The sequence below is a fragment of the Manis javanica genome, chromosome 10 (assembly GCF_040802235.1).
Source record: "Manis javanica isolate MJ-LG chromosome 10, MJ_LKY, whole genome shotgun sequence".
Taxonomy (NCBI): Eukaryota; Metazoa; Chordata; class Mammalia; order Pholidota; family Manidae; genus Manis; species Manis javanica.
This window is the reverse complement of record NC_133165.1, coordinates 56,062,267-56,081,934: the sequence shown is the minus strand read 5'-3', so window position 1 is coordinate 56,081,934 and position 19,668 is coordinate 56,062,267. Positions and strand designations below refer to the sequence as shown.

Sequence of the window (19,668 nt, the reverse complement as noted above, 5' to 3'; positions counted from 1 at the left end):
CTCCCCCTTGGCTGCAGTTTCTCTTTCTGGAAAATGCGGAGGTGGGGGGTAGGGTAAAATTATTTTTAAGTGGCTGTGACTTTTTGAGATTTCTCCCAGTCATTTGGGCCTGGCTCTAGACAGGCCCCACCCCGTCTTCAGCCTGTGGGCCTCAGTGTCTCCTCTCAGCCCTTAACACTATTTCGTTATCTTGAAAACTGAGCAAGCCCGTTTCATTTATGTAGCAATTATGCCACCTAGTGGCTAAATAGAGAAGTGCCCAGAAGGCAAACATCCCACAGCCTAGGTTGGGAAATTATGAACAGAAGGTGAAGCTCTCTGGCAAAAATGGTATCATTTGGGGAAAAAATGCTACAAATGCTAACTGTAGTAACCCCAATGCCCGCGCCCCCCGCCCCTCAGATAACCAGGATCTCAGGGTGACTCTGTTAGTCTGCAAAGAGACCAAGAAAACCGTGGGGTGCCCTTTTCAGATTCACTTGGGTCCTGGGTCTGTCCGCTCAATCACTCTGCATTTTCCCATGTGTCCTTCCTCCCTCCCTCCCTCTCTTCCTAATGCTAATAGTTAAAATTTATGTACTGCATGTCAAGAGCTGCATGTCAAGTGCCTAACGTTTACTTGTGTACTTGCTAAGCACCCACTGTATGCTAGGCCCTGGAATCCAGGGTAGCAAGCCAGAAGTCCTGGCCCCATGCCTTACTGGGTGAATGGAAATATTAATAGAGATACAATCATGATGTCAGTATGCACTAGATGGCATTTTGGAGTATCTCACACTGTAATCAATATGCCATTTATACAGTCGCCCAGGGATCTGTCAGCTACGGCACATGGGCAAGTTACTTAACCTTCCTACGCTGCAGCTGTTTTTGCACAAGAATTGTTAATGGCTTTTACATTTGTATATGGTTGAAGAAAACCAAAAGAAGACTATTTTGTGACATGTGAAAATTATATGAAATTCAAACTTGTGTCCCTAAATAATTTTATTGGAACACCACCATGCCTATTTGGTTAACATTGTCTGTGGTCACTTTTGCACAGGAAGAGCAGAGTTGAATAGTAAGCGAGGCTACATGGCCCCCAGCATCTAAAATATCAACTGTCTGGCCCTTTACAGAAAAGTTTTTGAGCCTTGTACCTGGACCAGAGCTGGGGTGAGATCTTCAGATGCACTGCCTCGCCCCGCTTCTTAATTAACAACGTGAGTAAATATTTGTAGAGTGTAGCTGTGTGCCAGATGCCCATCTAAGCATTTTACAGGTATTACTTGAGGGCAGGGGGGCTACTGTTAATTACGACCCTCATTTTACACATGAGGAAATGAGGCTCAGAGAGGCTGTTCCTTGTGTAAGTTTTCACAGCTAGCAAGTGGTAAATGCAGGATTTGAACCCAGGCTGTCCCACTGCTGAGTCTGTGATTTTAATAACAGAAAATCCTACACTACAAAGTAGACGGAAGGAAATCAGAAAAAAGCCCTATGTTTTTTGCCAGATGGCCACTTTAGGCTTTTTGAAAACCAGGTAGCAAATTCTTTCCCCTAAAGTTTTCCCTTTCTTTTTGTTGATAGCGTGATGAGCCTGTGTTACTGGCAACTTCTGAACATACTTGGTGCCCCATTACTGTACCTAAGAGCCTTCAATGTCATCATCACCATCCTTATTTTACGGACAAAGAAACTGAGGCCCAGAGAGGAGGTGCATCCTGCCCAAGGTCAAGTGAAGGCCATCCTCGTGTAAGACTTTGCGCATCGTGTCAGCCCACAGTGCCGCCCAGTGGCCAAATGGAGAAGTGCCCAGAAAGCAAACATACCACAGCGTAGGTTGGGAAATTATGAACAGAGGCAGGATTAGAAGGGGGAGGAAGGGAGAGGAGGGGGAGGGAGAGGCCAGGGAGGAGGATTCGGCTCAAATCCCGCTGCCTCTGCCCCAGCATACCTGCCAGAGATAGACAAAGCAGATGACAACCCAGAAGAGCGGCAGCCACAGCCCATTGAGGTAGATGACGCTCTCAGTGAGCCGCTGCACGTCCACGGACACCAGGTTGACCACGTTCCCCACTGCACTGGCCTTTCTGGAGCCGCTGGACAGAGCCAGGACCTGGGCAGGGCAGGAGGATAACGCCTGAGTCAGAGGGAAGGACAGGACGAGTAGGGTGGAGGCTGGCAGGGAGGCCCATGGCACAGACGGAGCCAGAGGACAGCAGCCCAGCAGGCCTGGGTCTAAGCTGGGTGGCCCCTGCTGGCAGGGGCAGGTCACTTATACATCTGAGCCTCAGTTTACGCATCTGTAAAGTGGGCTGGTAAAATCTCCTAAGTGGACTTCCCAAGGCCGTTGTGAGAATACAGGGAGAGGACAAAAATGAAAACACTCTGACACCCCTAAAGCCCTGGAGTAATAACAATGAATAACATAATTATTATGGAAACCTTCGATTCATGATGGTAACATGCTGAAGGCTAACAATGTCCCAGGCATGGTGTTAGATGAATGGGTTCATATGGAGCAGGCACTACCGTATTTCATTCAATCAGAAATGCCGTGGGTAAAACACTCTGTATCACTAAGGAAAGAAATCAGTGCCAATTAAGACACATCTTGATGTAAAATGTTCAAAATGTGGGAGAAAAAAGGGAGTCTAGGATCAATGAAACGCAAAATTACTAACCTTGCTTTACAGTAAAGGAAACTGAGGCACAGAGAGTTTGACCAACTTGGCCAAAGTTAAAGGGTTTGTAAATGGCCTGGCAGGACTGGAATCCAGGATGACTAAGGCAAGACAAGGGCGAGACAGGGTGCTGGGTCAAACCCCTGCAGGCACTGAACACGCTCCTCAGACACTGGGTTCTCTGGCAGCCACAAATCTGCTCTAGTCCCTGGGGGTCATAGTGGACCCCTTCCAGCCTGCTGAATGCCAGTTTCTGCTTACATTGTGGAATTGAAGGGGTTAAGGAGTGAGTCAGGAATGGCTGAGTGTAGAAATTCTCCAAAAAATCTTCAAATCCTTCTTGAGCACCTAGGTGGGTCCCACATTGACCCCAGTACTAAGAATACAGCTGTGAACAAAAGAGGCAGGGGGCTTGCTCTACACCAGGAGCTGGAGAACAAAATTAAATAAAGACATAGTTCATTCCTTAACTGTAATTACAATGAGTGCCATGAGGAAGTGCCTTAATATAGGTTTTACTATTATTCAGGTATGGCAAGGCCACCAGATCAGGAACAACTGCCATTGGCAAGATAGTTTTCATACTCACAGATCTCAAGAGGAGGGGGCACTCCATGCCCTGGGGGGCTACATGGAGAAGCACCAGGGTCTGTTGGAGGCAGAGGGAGATGGAGGTGGGGGGGATCTGTACGGTGGTTTTCACAGGAAGGAAGGGCCAGTGAGGGTAAGCAGGCTTAGGATTGGCTAGTTTGAATACCAGGTGGGCTGTGGGGCATGGGAGCTGTTCCTAGTGCCCGGCCTGGGGTGATTCAGGCAGGTGTATGGTGGTCCACAGTGTGAGCCCTGTAAAGGAGGCAGCTGGGAGTATGAGCTCTGGGTTGGCGGTTGCATGGGAAAAGTATGCTTTCAGGCGAGCACTCAATACCTCTAGGAATCGGCCAGCCCAGGAAGAGACAGCCCCTCCAGGGTTAGCAAGGCCCCAGGTGACAAAGCACAAGAGGTGGAAAACAAGACTTGTTAATACAGAAGCAGCCTGGCAGGTAAAGCAGGGTGTCTGACCTCATCAGGAGAGGAATGAGGCTCCCCTGAGAGTGGGAAGGGGGAGGAGCAATGCCCTCAGGCCCACGCATCCGGCCAGGAGCTGTTCCCTCTGCTCGCCTCTGCCAGGTGACAGTTCAGGTATCAGGGGAGACATCTGGCTCAGATGCTCCAGTCCCCACAGGAGCCAACATCTCTTATAGCAGCAGTCTCATGGGCTTCATTTCCAGGGCCCCCAAAGGGGACAAGAGTCACTGCATAAAGAGAAGCCCAAAGCTATGGCTTCCCACCAGGTACTCATAGTTCATTGACAGAACTTCTGGCCCCAATGCAGTTTACCAATGAGCCAAGGGTCATTTTTACCATAAACAGGATTGCCTGGCAACCCAGCTGACAGTCCACCTTTATCTGGTTTCCTGCACAGCACAAAGGTTAGCCCTTTATCCTCATGAGGGATGAGTGGACAGTAACTGCATGAAGAGGCCTGGAAAGGGTGTCCAGGCAGTGGGAACAGCAGTGCAAAGGCCCTGAGGTCAGAGGGTGCCTGGTGTGTTTGTGACTGGACCTGAGTTAGCAAGGGAGATGGTGTGTGATATGATGAGGCTGGAGAGGTCCCAGGGTCAGATCACACAGGGCCTTATGAAAATAACCAAGGAGGTGATAGTGTCGCATGAGTAACTATGAGTAATGAATGAGTGCATTTGAAGGCACAGATTATCTTCACCATTCAGGGATGTTACCCTTTTTGGCTGCAATGTTTATATGTAACTTGGGACAGGATGGATAGGAGGACAGGCCCACACGTCTCCCGAGGGCTCACCTTTCTGTACACCAGGCCAGTGATGGCGGTTTGCAGCCTCATCTGTATCAGCTTGAGTCTGTACATGTGCTGCTGCTCAAACAGCGTTTGCAGCAAGGCCGAAAGGAACATCAGCACTGCAAGGAGATAGCCCTGCCAAGCGGGGGCCTTGGGGTCGCCGATAAACTCCAGAAAAAGGCTTTTGAGAGAGGGAAGGAAAATGCACAACTGGTGAGAAGAGATATCTGTGAGTGCTGCTTTTGCTCATGCCTGGCAAGGTGTGGATCAGATGGCGTGGTAGATTGTGTGTGTATGTGTGTGTGTGTGTGTGTGTGTGTGTGTGTGTGTGTGAGTGCAAAAATGGCTGCAATTATTTCTCTCATTGTCCATACACATTTTCAATGGGACTCTGTAGCTCTGATCAAGAGGTGGATTTCTTTTCTCTCTACTGTTATGGGTTGAACGGTGTCCCCACAAAACTTACATGTTAAAGTTCTAACCCCCAGTACCTAAAGAATGCAACTGTATTTGGAGACAGGGCCTTTAAAGAGATAATTAAGTTAAAATGCAGCCATTAGGGTGGGACCCTGATCCCAAGTGACTGGTGTCCGTATGAGAGGAAATTTGGACACACAAGGAGATATCACAGGCGCAGGTACCAGGAGAGAAGACGGGAGGGCACAGCCGACCAAAGGGAGAGGCCTCGGGAGAAACCAACCTTGAGTTTGAACTTTTAGCTCCCAGAAGTGTGGGGAAATTAACTTCTGTTGTCTAAGCCACCCAGTCTGTAATATTTAGTTATGGCAAACAAATACACCACCTCGTGAATCAGCTTTGGCCAGCAAGACACAGTGGAGTTGAAATGGCCAGCTCTGAACCTAAGGCCTTGGGAAAATGTGGCTTTTGCTCTCTGTTTTGGAGCCCCGCCAAGCAGCCATGGGGACAGGCCAGAGCGAGCCTTGTGGAGGATGAAAGAGCACATGGAGCAGAGGCCAGCTGTTCCACCTGAGACCAGCAGTCCCCAGCCAGCCCTGCAGCTCACTGCAGACACCGGAGTGAACCCAAACAAGAAAAGAACTGCCCAGTGGAGCCTCGCCTGAGTACGGACCCATATTATTATGGATAAAATATGTGATTTTAATACCCTCACTTTGGGGGTGTTTTGTTATACAGCAAAAGCTTACTGACACAGTCAGTTTCCAGTTCATCCATTTTTCTCTCCCGGAGGTCAGTCACTTCCTCATTTATTTTTGCCCTTCCTCATATCCCTTTCATCTACCCTTTAGTGCCCTGAGCACAAGAGGTCTAGGCAGAGGCAGAAGGTGAGCAGGTGCCCCCTGGCCCTGGAAGGACACCATTAAGGAGCTAGCCTTAGCAAGGCACACAAGGCCTGCACCCACCTGAGGAGCTTGGGGACAGTGAACCTGAAGACATCACTGATGATAAGGCTGAGGGTCCCCAGGAGGAAGGTGGAGCGGAACATCCGCCAGATGGCCCTCAGCAGCGGGCCCCTCTTGCTCTCCTCTTGATGCAAGAAGGCCTCAGTCTCCAGGGCCTCCATGCCACGGCTTCCCCTCCTTTTGTATGCTGTGGGCTTGGTGGTCCTTAGGGGAGAAAAGAATTGGCTCTGTATCCTTGCAACAGACGAATGTTTGTGGCCTTCCCAAATCCATGGGTTGAAACCTAACCCCCAGTGTGATATATTTGGAGGTGAGACCTTTAGGAGGTGGTGAGGTCATGAAGGTGAGCCCCCATGAATGGGACTGGTGCTCTTATCAAAGGGACCTGAGAGCTCCTTCCTCTTGCCACCATGTGAGGAGACAGCACAGCGATGACTATCTATGAGCCAGGAGGCAGGCCCTCACCAGCCCCCAATCCCCAGCCTCAGAACGGCAAGAAATGAATTTCTGTTGGTTATAAGCCACCCCCTCTGTAGTATTCTCTTTTAGCAGCCTGAATTAAGACCGTCCTTTAAATATTCTCAGCAGGACCAGGCATTACAGGGCTATGTTCCCAGCAAGGGGGCAGGTGGGCACGGATCCCGGATCCTGCCTCTCTCCCTCACCTGTTCTTCCTTGTCACCCAGAAGACCCATTTATGAGACCATCAGGCGGGGCAGGAGGGCAGCCCTGAGGCCTCAGGGACAATTATGGGAATGCATGTGCATTGAGAACCTACTATGTGCCAGGTACTCCTTAGTCCTTCTAAGAGGCTGCCAAACCAGGTATTATCCCCATTTCACAGATGAGGAAACTAAAGTTCAGAGGGTGAACTTGTCCAAGGGCACACAGCTGAGAAGTCAAAAACTGGGGTTTGATCCCAACCCTCTGACTTCTGAGGCCAAGCCGTTTTTTTAATCTATTTTGCAGCATCCCTCCCTGCCCAGTCCCTTCCACAAACAGCTGGTCCTCGGGTGGTTCAGAAGTGGCTGAGAACCAGTTCAGAATCACAGCTGATGTCCCTGGGCTTGGCACGCTGGGTCTGGATGAAACCGCAGGTGGAAGCCAGATTTCTTGAAGCAGTAAGATCTGGGACCTTGGCCCTACGCAGGGGGGCCACAGGGACAGCTCAGGGAGGGAGGGAGGGAGGGTGGAGCCAGAGGGTGCTTCCTGAGGCAGGCGAGCCCTTAGCCACAGGGAGATACTGGCAGTGACGCAGCTGCTGACAGCATGGTTGCTGTGTGACCTTGGGCAGACTGCTCCCCTCTCTGTGCCCCATGTCCTTGTGCGTGAAAAGAGGAGGCTGGTCCCACTCCCTGAGTCCCCTCCAGCTCTGGCAACCTGGGGGGTTCTCAGCAATTTCAGTGCCTGTTTACAGAGCTGGGACCCGGGGCCAGGAACTGGGATCAGCCCTTGGCACACATGAGTTCACAGGCTCTTCTCAACCTTCCTACCCGGTGGGTATCTTGGGCTCCCCATTTTACTTCAGAGGAGACTGAGGCTCTGAGAGGCGGTGACAGCCATCCAAAGTCACTCAGTGAAGGCAGAACAGGGATCTGAGCCTGGATCCCTATTCATGGTTCATATGGTGCCTCTATGTGAGTCCCAGTCCCCACCAAGAATTTTACAAAGAAGAAAAAGATAAACCTTGGGGAACGTGGGTAGCCAGTACCCCACTAACAAGGTCAAGGCCTTGCCCCTTATCTGTAGCCCAGCTTGCTATTTGGTTTGGCATCTCTGGAGGGTTGTGGCTCGACAGCCTACTGCTCCCAAACACATTGGTGTTGGGTCTCAAATGCCAAAAGGATGTCGCCTCGTTGCAGAGGCCGTCCCTAACCACTGCTCCCCATCCGCTCCCGTGGTTCACTTCACTGCCTTCAAAGCCATGCTCACTCTCTCCTACTCTTTCTTCTACACATTTGTCTTGTAAGAACTCCAGGTGGGTAGATTTTTTGCTTGCATTTTCCCCAGCCCACAGTTCAGGTCCTGAATGTACTAGGCACTCAATAAATACTTGCCAACTGAATCAGAAAAAACAGATTATGTGACGTGTGCCGAGGGCCTAAGAGGAAAGACTGGTGCGAATGTTACAGAGATTTGTGAAATGAATCAAACAAACTTGATTTGGTGGACACAGCCTGGCCTTGGGAACAGGAGACTGAGGTTCAAATGCCTGCTGTGTCCCCTCCCCTCTGAGCCTCAGTGTTGCCATCTGTAAAATGGGGTGGGTGAAGAGATGAACAGGAAGGCTCTTTCTAGCTGGATGTTTTCCTTAGTTCTGTTCTAGCTGCTTGGCCCAGAATTTTGAGTCACTGTGTTTAGCCTGCAGGCTCTATAGCAAACTTCTTCCTTTCTAGCAGGTCCCACTTTGCATCAAGGAAGGCCTTTGGACAGGTGCCTGCCCTTTGGTCTCTGTACCGAAGGCCGTTTAGTGCAGGACTCACAGATGACCACGATGTGAAGCCAGGGGTGTGAGTGGCCAGGTTAAGTTGGTGGGTAATGAAAGGGAGTGGTGGAGACTGTGGCAAATTGAAGAGCGCATGCCAGGTTCAACAGGGCAGCTGCTACCCAGATCTACTCTCCTGCTGCTGTCTTGGGATGTGACCCCACATTGCCAGTTTGCTTTAAGAGAGACCAGAATTCCAGATTTTTATGTGAAATCACCAATGTTTTTAAATGATGGCAACTCATTTAAAAACAAAATAAAAAAACTCTGAACAACAAGAACAATGAAACACCATGTGGATCAAACATACCCTGTGAGCCTGACTTGGTCAGCCGGTCGCTGGTTTCTGACCTCTGTGGATGATGTCCTCTCCCTTCCCCCAAAAGTTGCAAAATATTTCAGAGATAAAACCAAAGTTCTCTCTGCATATCAGGTTAGAAAAGGACTGAGCTGGATCTTAGAAAACCATTGCTTTCCTACTTTCTTACTGTTCATTGTTTAAAGATTCTCAGACTGTTCTGGAGAATGTTTCTATGTTCTCCAATGTTCCCAAGCTGGCAGGTGAGGCTGGAGCTGGGAGAGAGTAGACAAGCCCCCCAGGGTGCTTCTGAATGAATTCTGCTGCTCAAAAATCTTTTAAGTATGGAATAGCAGTACAGCAAGCTATGTCCGAGGTGAACTGCTGTTTTGATGTGCTCATATTACTGACCCCTTTTGGAAAAACCTGTGCCCTTCCTTCGGGGAGCAGCCTTGCCCCTCTCTAGACCATAGGTTCCCGAACTCAGTCCCACAGACACAGAGGGCTCCACAGAAGTCTCCAGAGATGCCAGAAAGGGCAAGAGTAGACAGCAGGGCCAGGACTAGAAAGAGCTTGCAAACCTCGGATCTGATGTTGCTTGAGCTTTTACCATTTTCAAGGAATTCACTAAGTTCTTTCATATACATCATTTTTTTCATCCCTCATAAGCTATGAGCTAGGGCTAATGGCAGCCCCATTGGACAGATAAGAACACTGAGGTCCAGGCCACTAATCACTCTGGTTAATAAGTGAGTCGTTGCCTGCATGTTATGGACAGCCACCTGACTTTCCACCCTCAGGCTGTTTCCTGCTTGCCATTCTGCCAGTCGAGCTTCCTTCTGGGGGCCTTGACGAGCTCCCACATTGACCTTTTGGAACCTGCAAAGCACTCTGGGAAGAATGTCCTGAGCCTGGTCAGGTAATGCTTATTGAGATCAGCGGGCAGGCAGGGCACAGTGGCGGTGGGGCCTTGCGTAGAATCTGGGGTTATGTTTGGGGCTTTGCTGATTCAGTGGGAGGCTGGGCTCTTGTTTTTTGCACTCACCGCTGGGCCACACTGCGGTTCTTTATCCATTCTCTTTCAAGCTGGGAAACAAGTTCTGCAGAGGAGTTTTCTCTCCCAAGTGACCAGAGGTCTTTTGGTCCTAGTGATGTCCTGTAGCCCCTCCAGACCAGCCTGGAAAAGAGGGTCACCAAGGCAAGCTCCTCCTGCCACCTGCCCCTGCAGGGTCCCCACCGGGTAGCTGTATGATGTTGGGTAAGTCCTCATCACCTGGTGAACTGGCCTTGGGGAAACATCTATCTTCCCCACCACCTTGAGAGCCTCCAGGGAGTAAAGATTTGGCTTTTTGCCTTTTCAGCCTGGATGCTTAGCACATAGTGCTTATTAAATGTTGGTAGAATAAATGAACCTGATTAACAGATAGGATTTTATTAAGCACCTGCTATGTATAAGCACGAACCACTTTACACTGAGTGAAGGTAAAGTTGTTCCCATTTTACAGAGGAGAAAATTGAGACCGAATGTTTGCAATATGGTCAGCTAGGAAACAGTCAGGATTCAAACCCAGATCACACTCCAGTAAGTGAATGAAAATGGGCTGTGGATGATGGACATGCCAAAATCTGAGAGGGAGGAGCTGAGGCTGGGAGGGAGAAAACCTGTGACCTCAGAAGGCTCAGGAAGAAATGTCTTGGGCAAGATCTGTAGTGACAAATAAGGGCAGCAAATGCCAGGTGGGTGGGGCACCACCCTGGCCCCCTACGTCCTATTTTACTTACCCAGAAACCCACCAGAACATGGCTTTGGAGGGGAAAGAGGCCCCAGCCTCTGGACATGGATTCTGTAAAGACAAATGATTGGCAGGGGTGATGACTCAGTCTCACATTCCGTGGACAGTACACGGAAGGGGAAACAAGGGCAGGAAGACAGGATGAATTGATCAGGAGCTTAATACTGAAAGTGCTCACCAAGATGCCCTGCCTACAGGTCACAGATGGACACTGGTGGGCTTGGTGCTTCCTAGCAGGTGAGGCAAAAAGGGATTGGGCCACAGGACTGAAAGCATTCACAAGGTCAGACCTAACAATTTCCCAGAAGAACTACTATTGTTCATACGGAGACCAAGAAGTTCTCAAAGCAATGGTCATGTATGACACTGACAACAGCAACTTCAATAATATCCCTCAGTGAACACTGCGAGGAGGTAAGAGGGCTCTGTCCTGAGATTTTGCCAGCTGCTCCAGAAAAACTGCACAGACTCTTCACCAACAGGGAAGGAGAGTGCTCATTTCACTATATGTTTGCCATTACAACTTGTTATCAATTTAAACATTTTTTTCTTCCATTGTCATAGGAAAGAAAAAATCCTATTATAGTTACACTCAAGTAGTTGAGCATCTTTTTAGATGATCTCAGATCAGCTGACTCTTCCTCAGAGAATCCTTTCCTGATTTCACAGATGAGTTCAGTGTTACCTGCTGAAAATGCTTATGGTCCACGAACTTCTCTTGCAGAGATTTTCCCCTTTTGTAATTTTCCACATGCCTGTGTAATTATGTGATTAATGTCTGGTTTCTCTACTTGGCTGTTAGCTGTATGACAGGGACTATACCTGCTTGCTCACCTTAGATCCTCTCACCTAGCTAAAGAACACAGCAGGGGTTGGCAAACTACGGCCCTGAGGCCAAATCCAGCCCCCTGTGTATTTCTGCAAACAAAGTTTTATTGGAACTCAGCCATCCTCTTTGATTAACATATTGTCTGTGGCTGCTTTTGTGCTGTAACAGCAGAGTTGAGTAGATACCAAAGAGCCTGTGGCCCATAAAGCCCAAAATATTTTCTATCTTGTTCTAGACAGAAAATGTTGACCAACCCATGGCATAGAGTAGATGTGAATGCACCTTATGGAAGGAATAAATAATAAAGGTCTGTGCTGTAGTTCATCTTCCTTCTGTTACATGGGAAGACCGAGGCCAGAAGGGGGGCAGGGACAAGACAGGCACTGAGTTGGAGACATGGTGACTTACAGACTGTTGGGGGTCTTTTGGCAAGAAGGGGGGTCGATCGGTGAGGCAGAACAACACAAACTGTGCCACGACCAGAGACAAACACAGGTAGGCTGTCAGGTGGTAGAAGGGGTCACTCTGGAAGCCCTGCAGGGGAAAGAGCAGAAGTGCTACTGAGTCTGGTAGGCAGAGCCTGCTGGGGAGGGTGTCCGTAAGGGGAGAGAAGGTCCAGGTTGAAAGGGGCTTCCAATGACTGAGCACAGTGCCCAGGGAGGGGGCTGGAGCCACGGGGCTTGAAAGCCAGTGGCATTCCTGTCCATCCTGATTTCCAAACACCTGACTTACCACATTCCATCCATACAAATGGTGGGCCAGGGGTTCACCTTTAGTCAGGTGACAACTGGCCACAGTCACTGGGACACGAGTTAAAAGGACACTTGCCTTTCTCCCTGTACCACAGAGGAAATCCTTTCTCCTTTCTAGCCCTTACCCCAAACTCCCATCCTTCTCCCTCATGGCCCATGTGCTCTGGTTTAGGAAGGGAACTGGTTTTATTGAGCATTTACTCTGCCTTGGGCACATGCAGAAGTCTTTACACACACTGTCTCATCAAGTCCCTCCCCACCCTGACCCCAGATTGTTTACTTGCTCTGTTTTACTCATGGGGAAACCAAGACTCAGAGCAGCAACAACACTTTGCCCAAGGGCACTTTTTTTCCCTTTTTTTTTTTTTTGCTGCCGTGCCATCCACTGCCCCTTCCAGGCAGAGGGCCCTAATGTCTTTCCCCTATGCTCAGGTATGTGATCTATGCCAAACTGACTCCATTCCAGGGGGAGGGCAGGTGATCAAGACCTGACCAACGTGCATGTTTCAGTTCCCTGGCTAGACTGTGTTAGGCATGGACATAGGATGCACGATAGGCCAATAAGCACTGGAACCATTAAGAGATCTACTGGGTTCCCTGCATTGGGGAACAGTTTGGAGCAATTGGTGACTTTTCGCCATCTCATTGTAGAATGAAGCTACCATGGTAGAGTCAAGAGACAGAGAGCAGTAGAAATCTGGTGGTGGCATGTGAATGCCTGAGCCAGCGAGGCTCGGGAGAGACCATGTTTATGTGCTAATAAATTCCCTCAGACTTTTTTCCCCCTTGAGCTAGTGTGAGTTGAGTTTTTGTGGCTTAAAACAAGAGCCTTAGTTTCAAACCACAATTCCTCTTTTAGATTTTTATATGCTTCTGTGTTTTCTTGTTTTGTTTTGAATTTCCCTTTGTAGACAGTAGACAATTTGATATTCCAACTATGTTATTTATGGCCCATCTTCCCCACGCTGTTGTTTTTAACCATCATTTCTGTTGGAAATTTTGCTCTGCATTTGGGTGAGATGAACTTGGGCCCAGCACTCCTGAGCTGTGTGACCTTGAGGAAGTCATTCACTTCTTGTAGCCTTAGATTCCTCATCTTTAAAATGGGACTGTTAGAATTGACCACAGAGCCTTCCTGTGAGAACTCAATGATAACATGACATAAAGTGTTTACTGCAGGGCCTAGCACGTGGTTGGAACATATGTGGTCTCAATATTATTATTTCTATGCTGTGTCCCAAACAGCCAATTGACAGGTCAACTGTGGGATTACACCTTTTCAAAACTTAGTGGATAGCCTGTGAAATTTTCCCATTAGTTACAAGAATTGCTTTGTAAAAATCTGTGCTTAAGGACATATGATGCTTCTCTGCCTTGTTCTTTTAGGAGCAGGATGTAATAACCATTTGGCGCAAGAAATGATGACTCGTAGCCTGCTGCAGTCAGTGTTCCTGATCAGAGGTCTTGGGTGAGTGGACCACCTATGCAAGTGGTTTTCGACTGGGGGTGAATTTGCCCCCAGGGGACATTTAGCAATACCTGTAGACATTTTGGGTTAACATAAGAAGGGGGTGCTACTGGCATCTAGTGGGTGAAGGCCAGGGATTTTGCTAAATATCCTACAAGGCACAGAACAGCTCCTGACTGCCCAGAAGAGAATTATGTCAAGAGTACTGAGGTTGAGAAACCTGGGCCTAGGCTATATATTTTTTTCTCTTTGTGGATAAAATGATCTCTCATGCCTCTTAACATGGAAAAGCTGCTTTGGTAAACAGAAATAGGTGTGTGTGTGAAATGAGTGTGTAAATATGGATGCATGGGAGCAAGGGTGAGAATAAGAGAGAATCAGGGAAAGTATGGGTGCACTTAAAGTAAAAGTGTGCACAAGTGTGTGTTGGAGGTAACTGAGGACATGACCACTGGTTGACCTGGAACCCAAAAGCTGGCCCCAGGCAATGGGAGGCTCCACACACCTTCACCCCACCCCCACCCCCGAAATGTACTTTCCACTCCCTCTTCCTGCTCCAGGAGCCATTCAAGGTGCCTTGAGAGAGTATGGTGGTGTTGAGACCATCTGGATGGTGTACAGGACTGAACCCCATTGAAGCCTCTCTAGAAACTTTTAGGATTCTGGAGGGCAAGGGGGTGCAGCCACCCAAGACAAGCCTTGTCAGCAAGTCCCCTTGCTTATTAAAACTGCCACCTACCACTCTGGAGGGACCTGCCTCTTTCTTGTCTCTCCTTGGTCCCTGGGTATGGACACCAGTTTTGAATTTCACCCAGAGACCTGCCGAGGTTGTGAACCCACAGTGTACCTGTGCCTGAGTTGTGTGGGAGCTTGAAGGCGCAGCCCTAGCTGGGTGGCAGCAGGTGTGAGCGGACATGTGTCAGTGTGTGTGTATATGTGCGCAGCGGTTCAGAGTCTGCACTGTGCGATGCGTGAAAGTGGGCATACAAGTGTGCCTGGTGTGCAAGTGCATGGCATGAGTATGTGAAGACAATGGGGATGTGCGTCCCATGGGGTGGAGGGTACTTCTGTATCAGCGAGTGTTCATGTGTCATTAGAGTTTAAACAACTGTGGCGTGTGTGTCTCTGGGTACAGAATAAGCTATGTGTGGAAAGGGGATGAGGCAGGGTGGTACGCAAAGCCTGAAATGCTATACTGGTGTCCCCAGGTGGCCCAGGCCCCCACTTACCCCTTGCAAGGCCTGCTGGGCAGCACTGGTAGCTGGCTGGAGAAAGCAGAAAAGCCAGTACCCAAACAGCACCCCAGATGCCCGGACTCCCTGCTTCCTCTCGGCGTGGATCAGGAACACAGCAAAGCTCTGGACAAGAGAGTCAGGAGAGGTCCCTTAAGGTGAGGGAGTTGAGGGGATGGAAGGTGGTAGGAGGGATCACCACTCTGCCCCACACTCCCACCAGGGCAGGAAAAGCAGTATTCAGCAGCAAGACTGGGACATGTGTTACCATTGTGGTGAGCCACACAGTGGGGTGAATGAGGAATTCTGGGGCCTGGGGTGTTCCCCGCTGGATTCTCCAAAGAGCGACAGACACACTGGAGGTGCACAGGATTATGAGGGCAAACCCAAGCACCTGGGGAAACAGGCTTAGATCAGGCTGGTGGGTGAAAAAGAAAGGTGGGGTGACCCGTGTCCAATTGGACAGCAGCTCTGGACGGGGCACTGTAATGTACCAATGTGAAAGACAGGTAAGAAAAAGCAGTAAGGGGCGTTGTAAATTGCTCTGGAGCTGTAACTGTCATATAAATGATGCACTGAGAGGGCCGGAGCCAGCCCAGTGTTTTCCAAGATGCTCCGTTCCTGGAGGTGCTCCAGTAATGCACTGGAGAGATGCATTAGGTATGAAGCAATAGCATGGAATGAAATTTACTCACCTGATGAAAAAGTTATACTGTCTCCAAGTCTCTTTCAATCCCTATTATTACAGCAAGGAGAAATTCTGCTGGGACCTGTGTGTCTCCAGGCTGTCTCTGAAATGCATTCGTTTTTCTTTTGAATAAGACAAAGCAAGGAAGTGAGTGAGTGAGCACGTGCGGGACAGAAGGCCAGCCCTGGGACATTAGAGAAACTACTGAAGGGACCTCACTTAGTCTAAAGCAAGGATCAAACCACACTGCCTGCTTTTGTGTCGCCTGTGAGCTAAGAATAGTTTTGACATTTTTGATCATTGAACAAAACTCAGAGAACATTGTAATTTGTCATGGCATGTGAAAATTATATGAAATGCAAATTTCAATGACTATAGATAAGATTTTGTTGAAACACAGTCCGGCCTATTGGTTTATTGTTATTTGTGGCTGCTTTCCAGCTGCAATGGCAGAACTGAGTTGGAACAGAGACCATCTCAAAGCTTCCCATATGTACTGTTGGGCCCTTCAAAGAAGAGTGTGATGACCCCTTAATAGGTGGTCAGCAATAGGGCAAAAATTTAAAAGGTGGTATGGGAATGAAAGAACCTTGAAAGGTATTTTGTAGAAGTTTGGAGGAGAAAGGGATAGATGAGTAGAAAGGCTCACACTTAGAATGCCAGTGTTTTTCAAGCACACTAAAATAAATAGGTAACAATTTTAGGAACTGTTCCTTAGAACTGCCAATGGGGAAACATAAAAAAATAATCAATGCATTAATTGTTAAAATTTAAAAGGGTCACCCTAACATGGTCCTAAATGACCTAGCATATCCCAGGAGTGTACATTGCACACTTTGAGGAATGCCACGTTATGGTGGCCATACACTGCCATGAGCGTCTAGATGTGTGTGTTTGCAGATGTGTGGATTTTCATTATTAACAAATCTGTCTGGGGGAATCTTGTTCCACTAAGTTCACCTCTATAGCCTCTGGAGTATCGCTCTGTTTGATTAACAGGCTCCCTTCTTATCCCCACCCTGTGTGCTCCTTGCTAAGAGGAATGTTCCCTTTGGGGGTCTCTGCCAGGTTACAGCCTGCTCCCTGCACCCCTGAGCTACTGTCTGGTTACAGGTTCCCAGAGGCAGTGGCTACCATTTTGGCCTTGAAGAGGGGGGACATCCGGAGGTAGCCCTTGCCATGGTGGTGGATGTAGAGGAGGTAGATGGGGCCGATGACCCAGAGGTACAAGGGGGGCACCCAGACCCCTGCTGTTTTCAGGAAGCACAGGCTCAGTAGGTGGGCAGCGGCAGGCATGGGGTCCGTCTGGTTCCACACCTGCGGGAACACCAGGACAATCCTTATGATGGTGCAAAACAGGGGTCCCAAACTCACCTGCTTAGGGGGCTAGGCAACTTTTTAGATGCCTAACATTTACATGAAAACATGCCAAGCACTCTGAAGAGTACCTTATCATTCTCAACTCCTGTAATCTAACATCAACCCTCTAAAGTAGATACAGTTAAACTAATTTTTCAGATAAGGAAGCTGAGGCCTAGAGAGGGTGAGTAACTTGGCTGATACCAGCCAGCTGGAAAGTGATGGTGCCAGGATTCGAACCAAGGTGGTGGGTCCTTGGAGTCTGGGACAACTCTTAATCCTTCTAACAACTCTAGGAGGTGTTACTGTCCTCATTTCACACACTGGAAACTGAGGCACTAAGAAGGGAACAGCCTTCTTCACTCCCACACAAATAGAAAGTGGCAGAGCTGACTCCAGTGAAGGCCTGAGCCTAAAGCTTGTTCTACTGGGGGGTCTTCTGTGCTTTTTAGTTCAGCCTCTCTGCTCGCCTTCTCCAACCCTAGAAGGTGTTTGAATATGAAGTTTAGAGTACTTGGCCTCCTCATTTCTCTCCCATCCCTCTCCCCTCCTCGGTGCTTCCCCACTCACCAGCTATATGAATTTCAGCCTCTCTACGCCTCAGTTTCTTTCCCTAAAGAAGTCGGAATAAGAGATCTACTTCTAAGAGCTGCATTAAATGGGTTAATAAGAGTAAAGTACAGAGCACGGTGCTGGGCACAAAGTAAGCCCTCAACTAACGCCAGTTATTTCTATTGTCTTACCTACCTGGTCCCTGAAATCCCGGGAGTTGGCGCCCCTCACCCCCACCCCGTGAACACTGCCTAGAATCCTTTGCTAAGAGCCTCCTGGATGAGAGAGAGGAAGTCAGAGAGGTGGGGGTCCTGAAGCTTTCGCAAATAGGTGTCAAAGCCCCGCCCCTGGGAGGTCGGGAGGCACCACTAACGGTGCGGGGTACCTGTTTGGTTAAAGGTTCACCCTCCCCTGCGGCTCATCTGGCCAGGAATTTGTGGGTCTCTCCCCACTGCAATATAACGGCGCAAGAGCTGCAGAAGAGATCCACCAAGCCTGGAAAAAGAGATTGGGGCGGGGGCGCGCCGCTCACCCCGGGTCCCTCGCAGGGCTCTCCAGGCGCGGCCATCGGGCGCCGTCCGTCCGTCTGTCCCTAGGTCTGCTGATCGGTCCCTGGGTAGCTTCCTCAGCGGAGCTCTTGGCCGTGGTTAGGGGTGGGGCCCGGCAGGCCTGGCCGAGATTCCAGCTCCGGGATCGCTAAGCCCCGGGCAAGGTCCGGCTCCGCAGTGGGGGTGGGGCGAGAAGGGGTGAACCGGGGAGAGCGGACGAGCGAGCGCTCGGGAGGCCGAAACGAGGGGATCCTCGAATCCCAGAAGTGCAGTGGCATCCCCATATAACGCTCCTGCTTCTGCAGCTAGTGTCATCCCCAGCTTCCCCAACACCAAGGAGACAGTTCCAGGAATTTATCCTGATGAAAGAACCCAACAGGTGTGCACGTGCTAGAAATCCACCAACTTGCGCTGGGGTTACGGGCGGGGCTCTGGGTTAAAGTGGAAGGTTAGAGTCGCCGTCTCCTCATCCGTGGGATGGACATTGCCTCGAGGGCAGCCGTAATATTTTAAGGTTACTAATAGTTTGGCACACTGCCGGGCGCACAGTAAAATGCTCAATAAGAATTAGCTATTATTATCAGCATTAGTATTATTCCAGCCATAGGTTAGTAGTTCAAAGTGCCATTGCAGAAATGTGTTAATATGGAAAGATGGTTGCTAAACGCTAAGTGAACGAAGATTATATTAGAAAGTAGCCTATGATATTAAAAAAAAAGTGTGTGCTTAAGTTGGGGAAAGTGGGGAAGAAAATCAAATCATTTATTTTTCTCTCTTGGGTCTTAAACCAAGGTGTGTCCCCACTAGCTCTGGAAATTCTTCTCGAATTTCTTTTTGGAAATTCCTCTGTGTAACATACTGCATAGATAAAAAGAGGGAAATGCGCTAAAGCAGTGATCACGGGAATCCTAACTTTCTTTTCTTTTTCCTTTTCTTCTGCAATGAGCATGTATTTCCTTTAAAATAGGAATGAAAGACGCCTTTTTCAGACAGACGCAAGCACAGGTATTTCGTTTGGGTGAAGAATTAAAACCCTTTGCATTCTCCACCCTGCATTGTATATTCTCTGGGTCTTGTCCTCATTCTTTTACTCCTGCCTCCTGCAGGGTCTCCACAGTGTGGGTTCCTCTGGCCTTGTCTATCCCTCTCTTTTTGAGTTTCCCCAACCCTGGTCTGGGACCCAGGCAGTATGCCTTCAGCTGTCCTGCCTGGAAGACCAAGAATGCAAAGAACCCAAGGATTTGTCTTGGAGTTGCAGCCTAGCAAGTCTGCTGTTTACGCTTGAATTACATCTGTTCATTGGAGGTGGTTTTGATATAGGCTGATGGAAATTATGGGGAGGCTGGAGTCCCCTCTCCCTGCAAGTCCCTCTCCCCAAGTTGGCATTGACGGAGTCCTAGTTCATGTTAGGAAGGGTAAAGGGCATCTGTGTAAATTGTGGTTATAACAAACAAACCCCAGCAAATGAAATAATGATTTAAGTTGTTTATAGCCAAACAGCTGAGAGTCTCACTGTAGTTGAGTGAGAATGCAGAATAAGAAACTGAAATTAGTTGTACTTCTCGTTGGGCTCCTCAGTGGATGCATCATCCCACTGTAGCCACCGGAAAGGTTTCGACCAAGGTACAGTTTAAACTCAGTGTAATTCATTGCTGCATACTGCTTAAGTCTCAGTCACTAGAAGTGGGAAATATGCTTTCTGACTGTGTCATTTAATGACAACATATAAAACTATCAAAATAAAGACCTCAAATTTTT

General features: G+C 48.9%; 1 protein-coding gene across 7 annotated transcripts in view; it reads right to left on the bottom strand.

Moving 5' to 3' along the window:
* ABCC6 (ATP binding cassette subfamily C member 6) overlaps positions 1-19,668 on the bottom strand; it is a 49,670-nt gene that overhangs the window by 29,763 nt on the left and 239 nt on the right. For 6 of the 7 annotated variants that reach the window (XR_012122307.1, XR_012122306.1, XM_073215527.1 and 3 more), the window contains exons 2-11: positions 17,895-18,269; positions 16,586-16,768; positions 15,032-15,157; positions 14,761-14,889; positions 11,720-11,845; positions 10,472-10,533; positions 9,735-9,866; positions 5,907-6,110; positions 4,528-4,705; positions 1,940-2,101 (exon numbers count right to left, since the gene is read on the bottom strand). Coding sequence is in view for 5 of the 7 variants with exons in the window: in XM_073215527.1 (XP_073071628.1) it covers positions 1,940-2,101; positions 4,528-4,705; positions 5,907-6,110; positions 9,735-9,866; positions 10,472-10,533; positions 11,720-11,845; positions 14,761-14,889; positions 15,032-15,157; positions 16,586-16,768; positions 17,895-17,930 (1,338 nt within the window). In the remaining 2 variants the exon portion in view is untranslated. Of the gene's footprint in view, positions 1-1,939; positions 2,102-4,527; positions 4,706-5,906; positions 6,111-9,734; positions 9,867-10,471; positions 10,534-11,719; positions 11,846-14,760; positions 14,890-15,031; positions 15,158-16,585; positions 16,769-17,380; positions 17,404-17,894; positions 18,270-19,668 lie in introns of those variants that run through there. The other variant, XM_073215523.1, reaches the window with a different exon arrangement.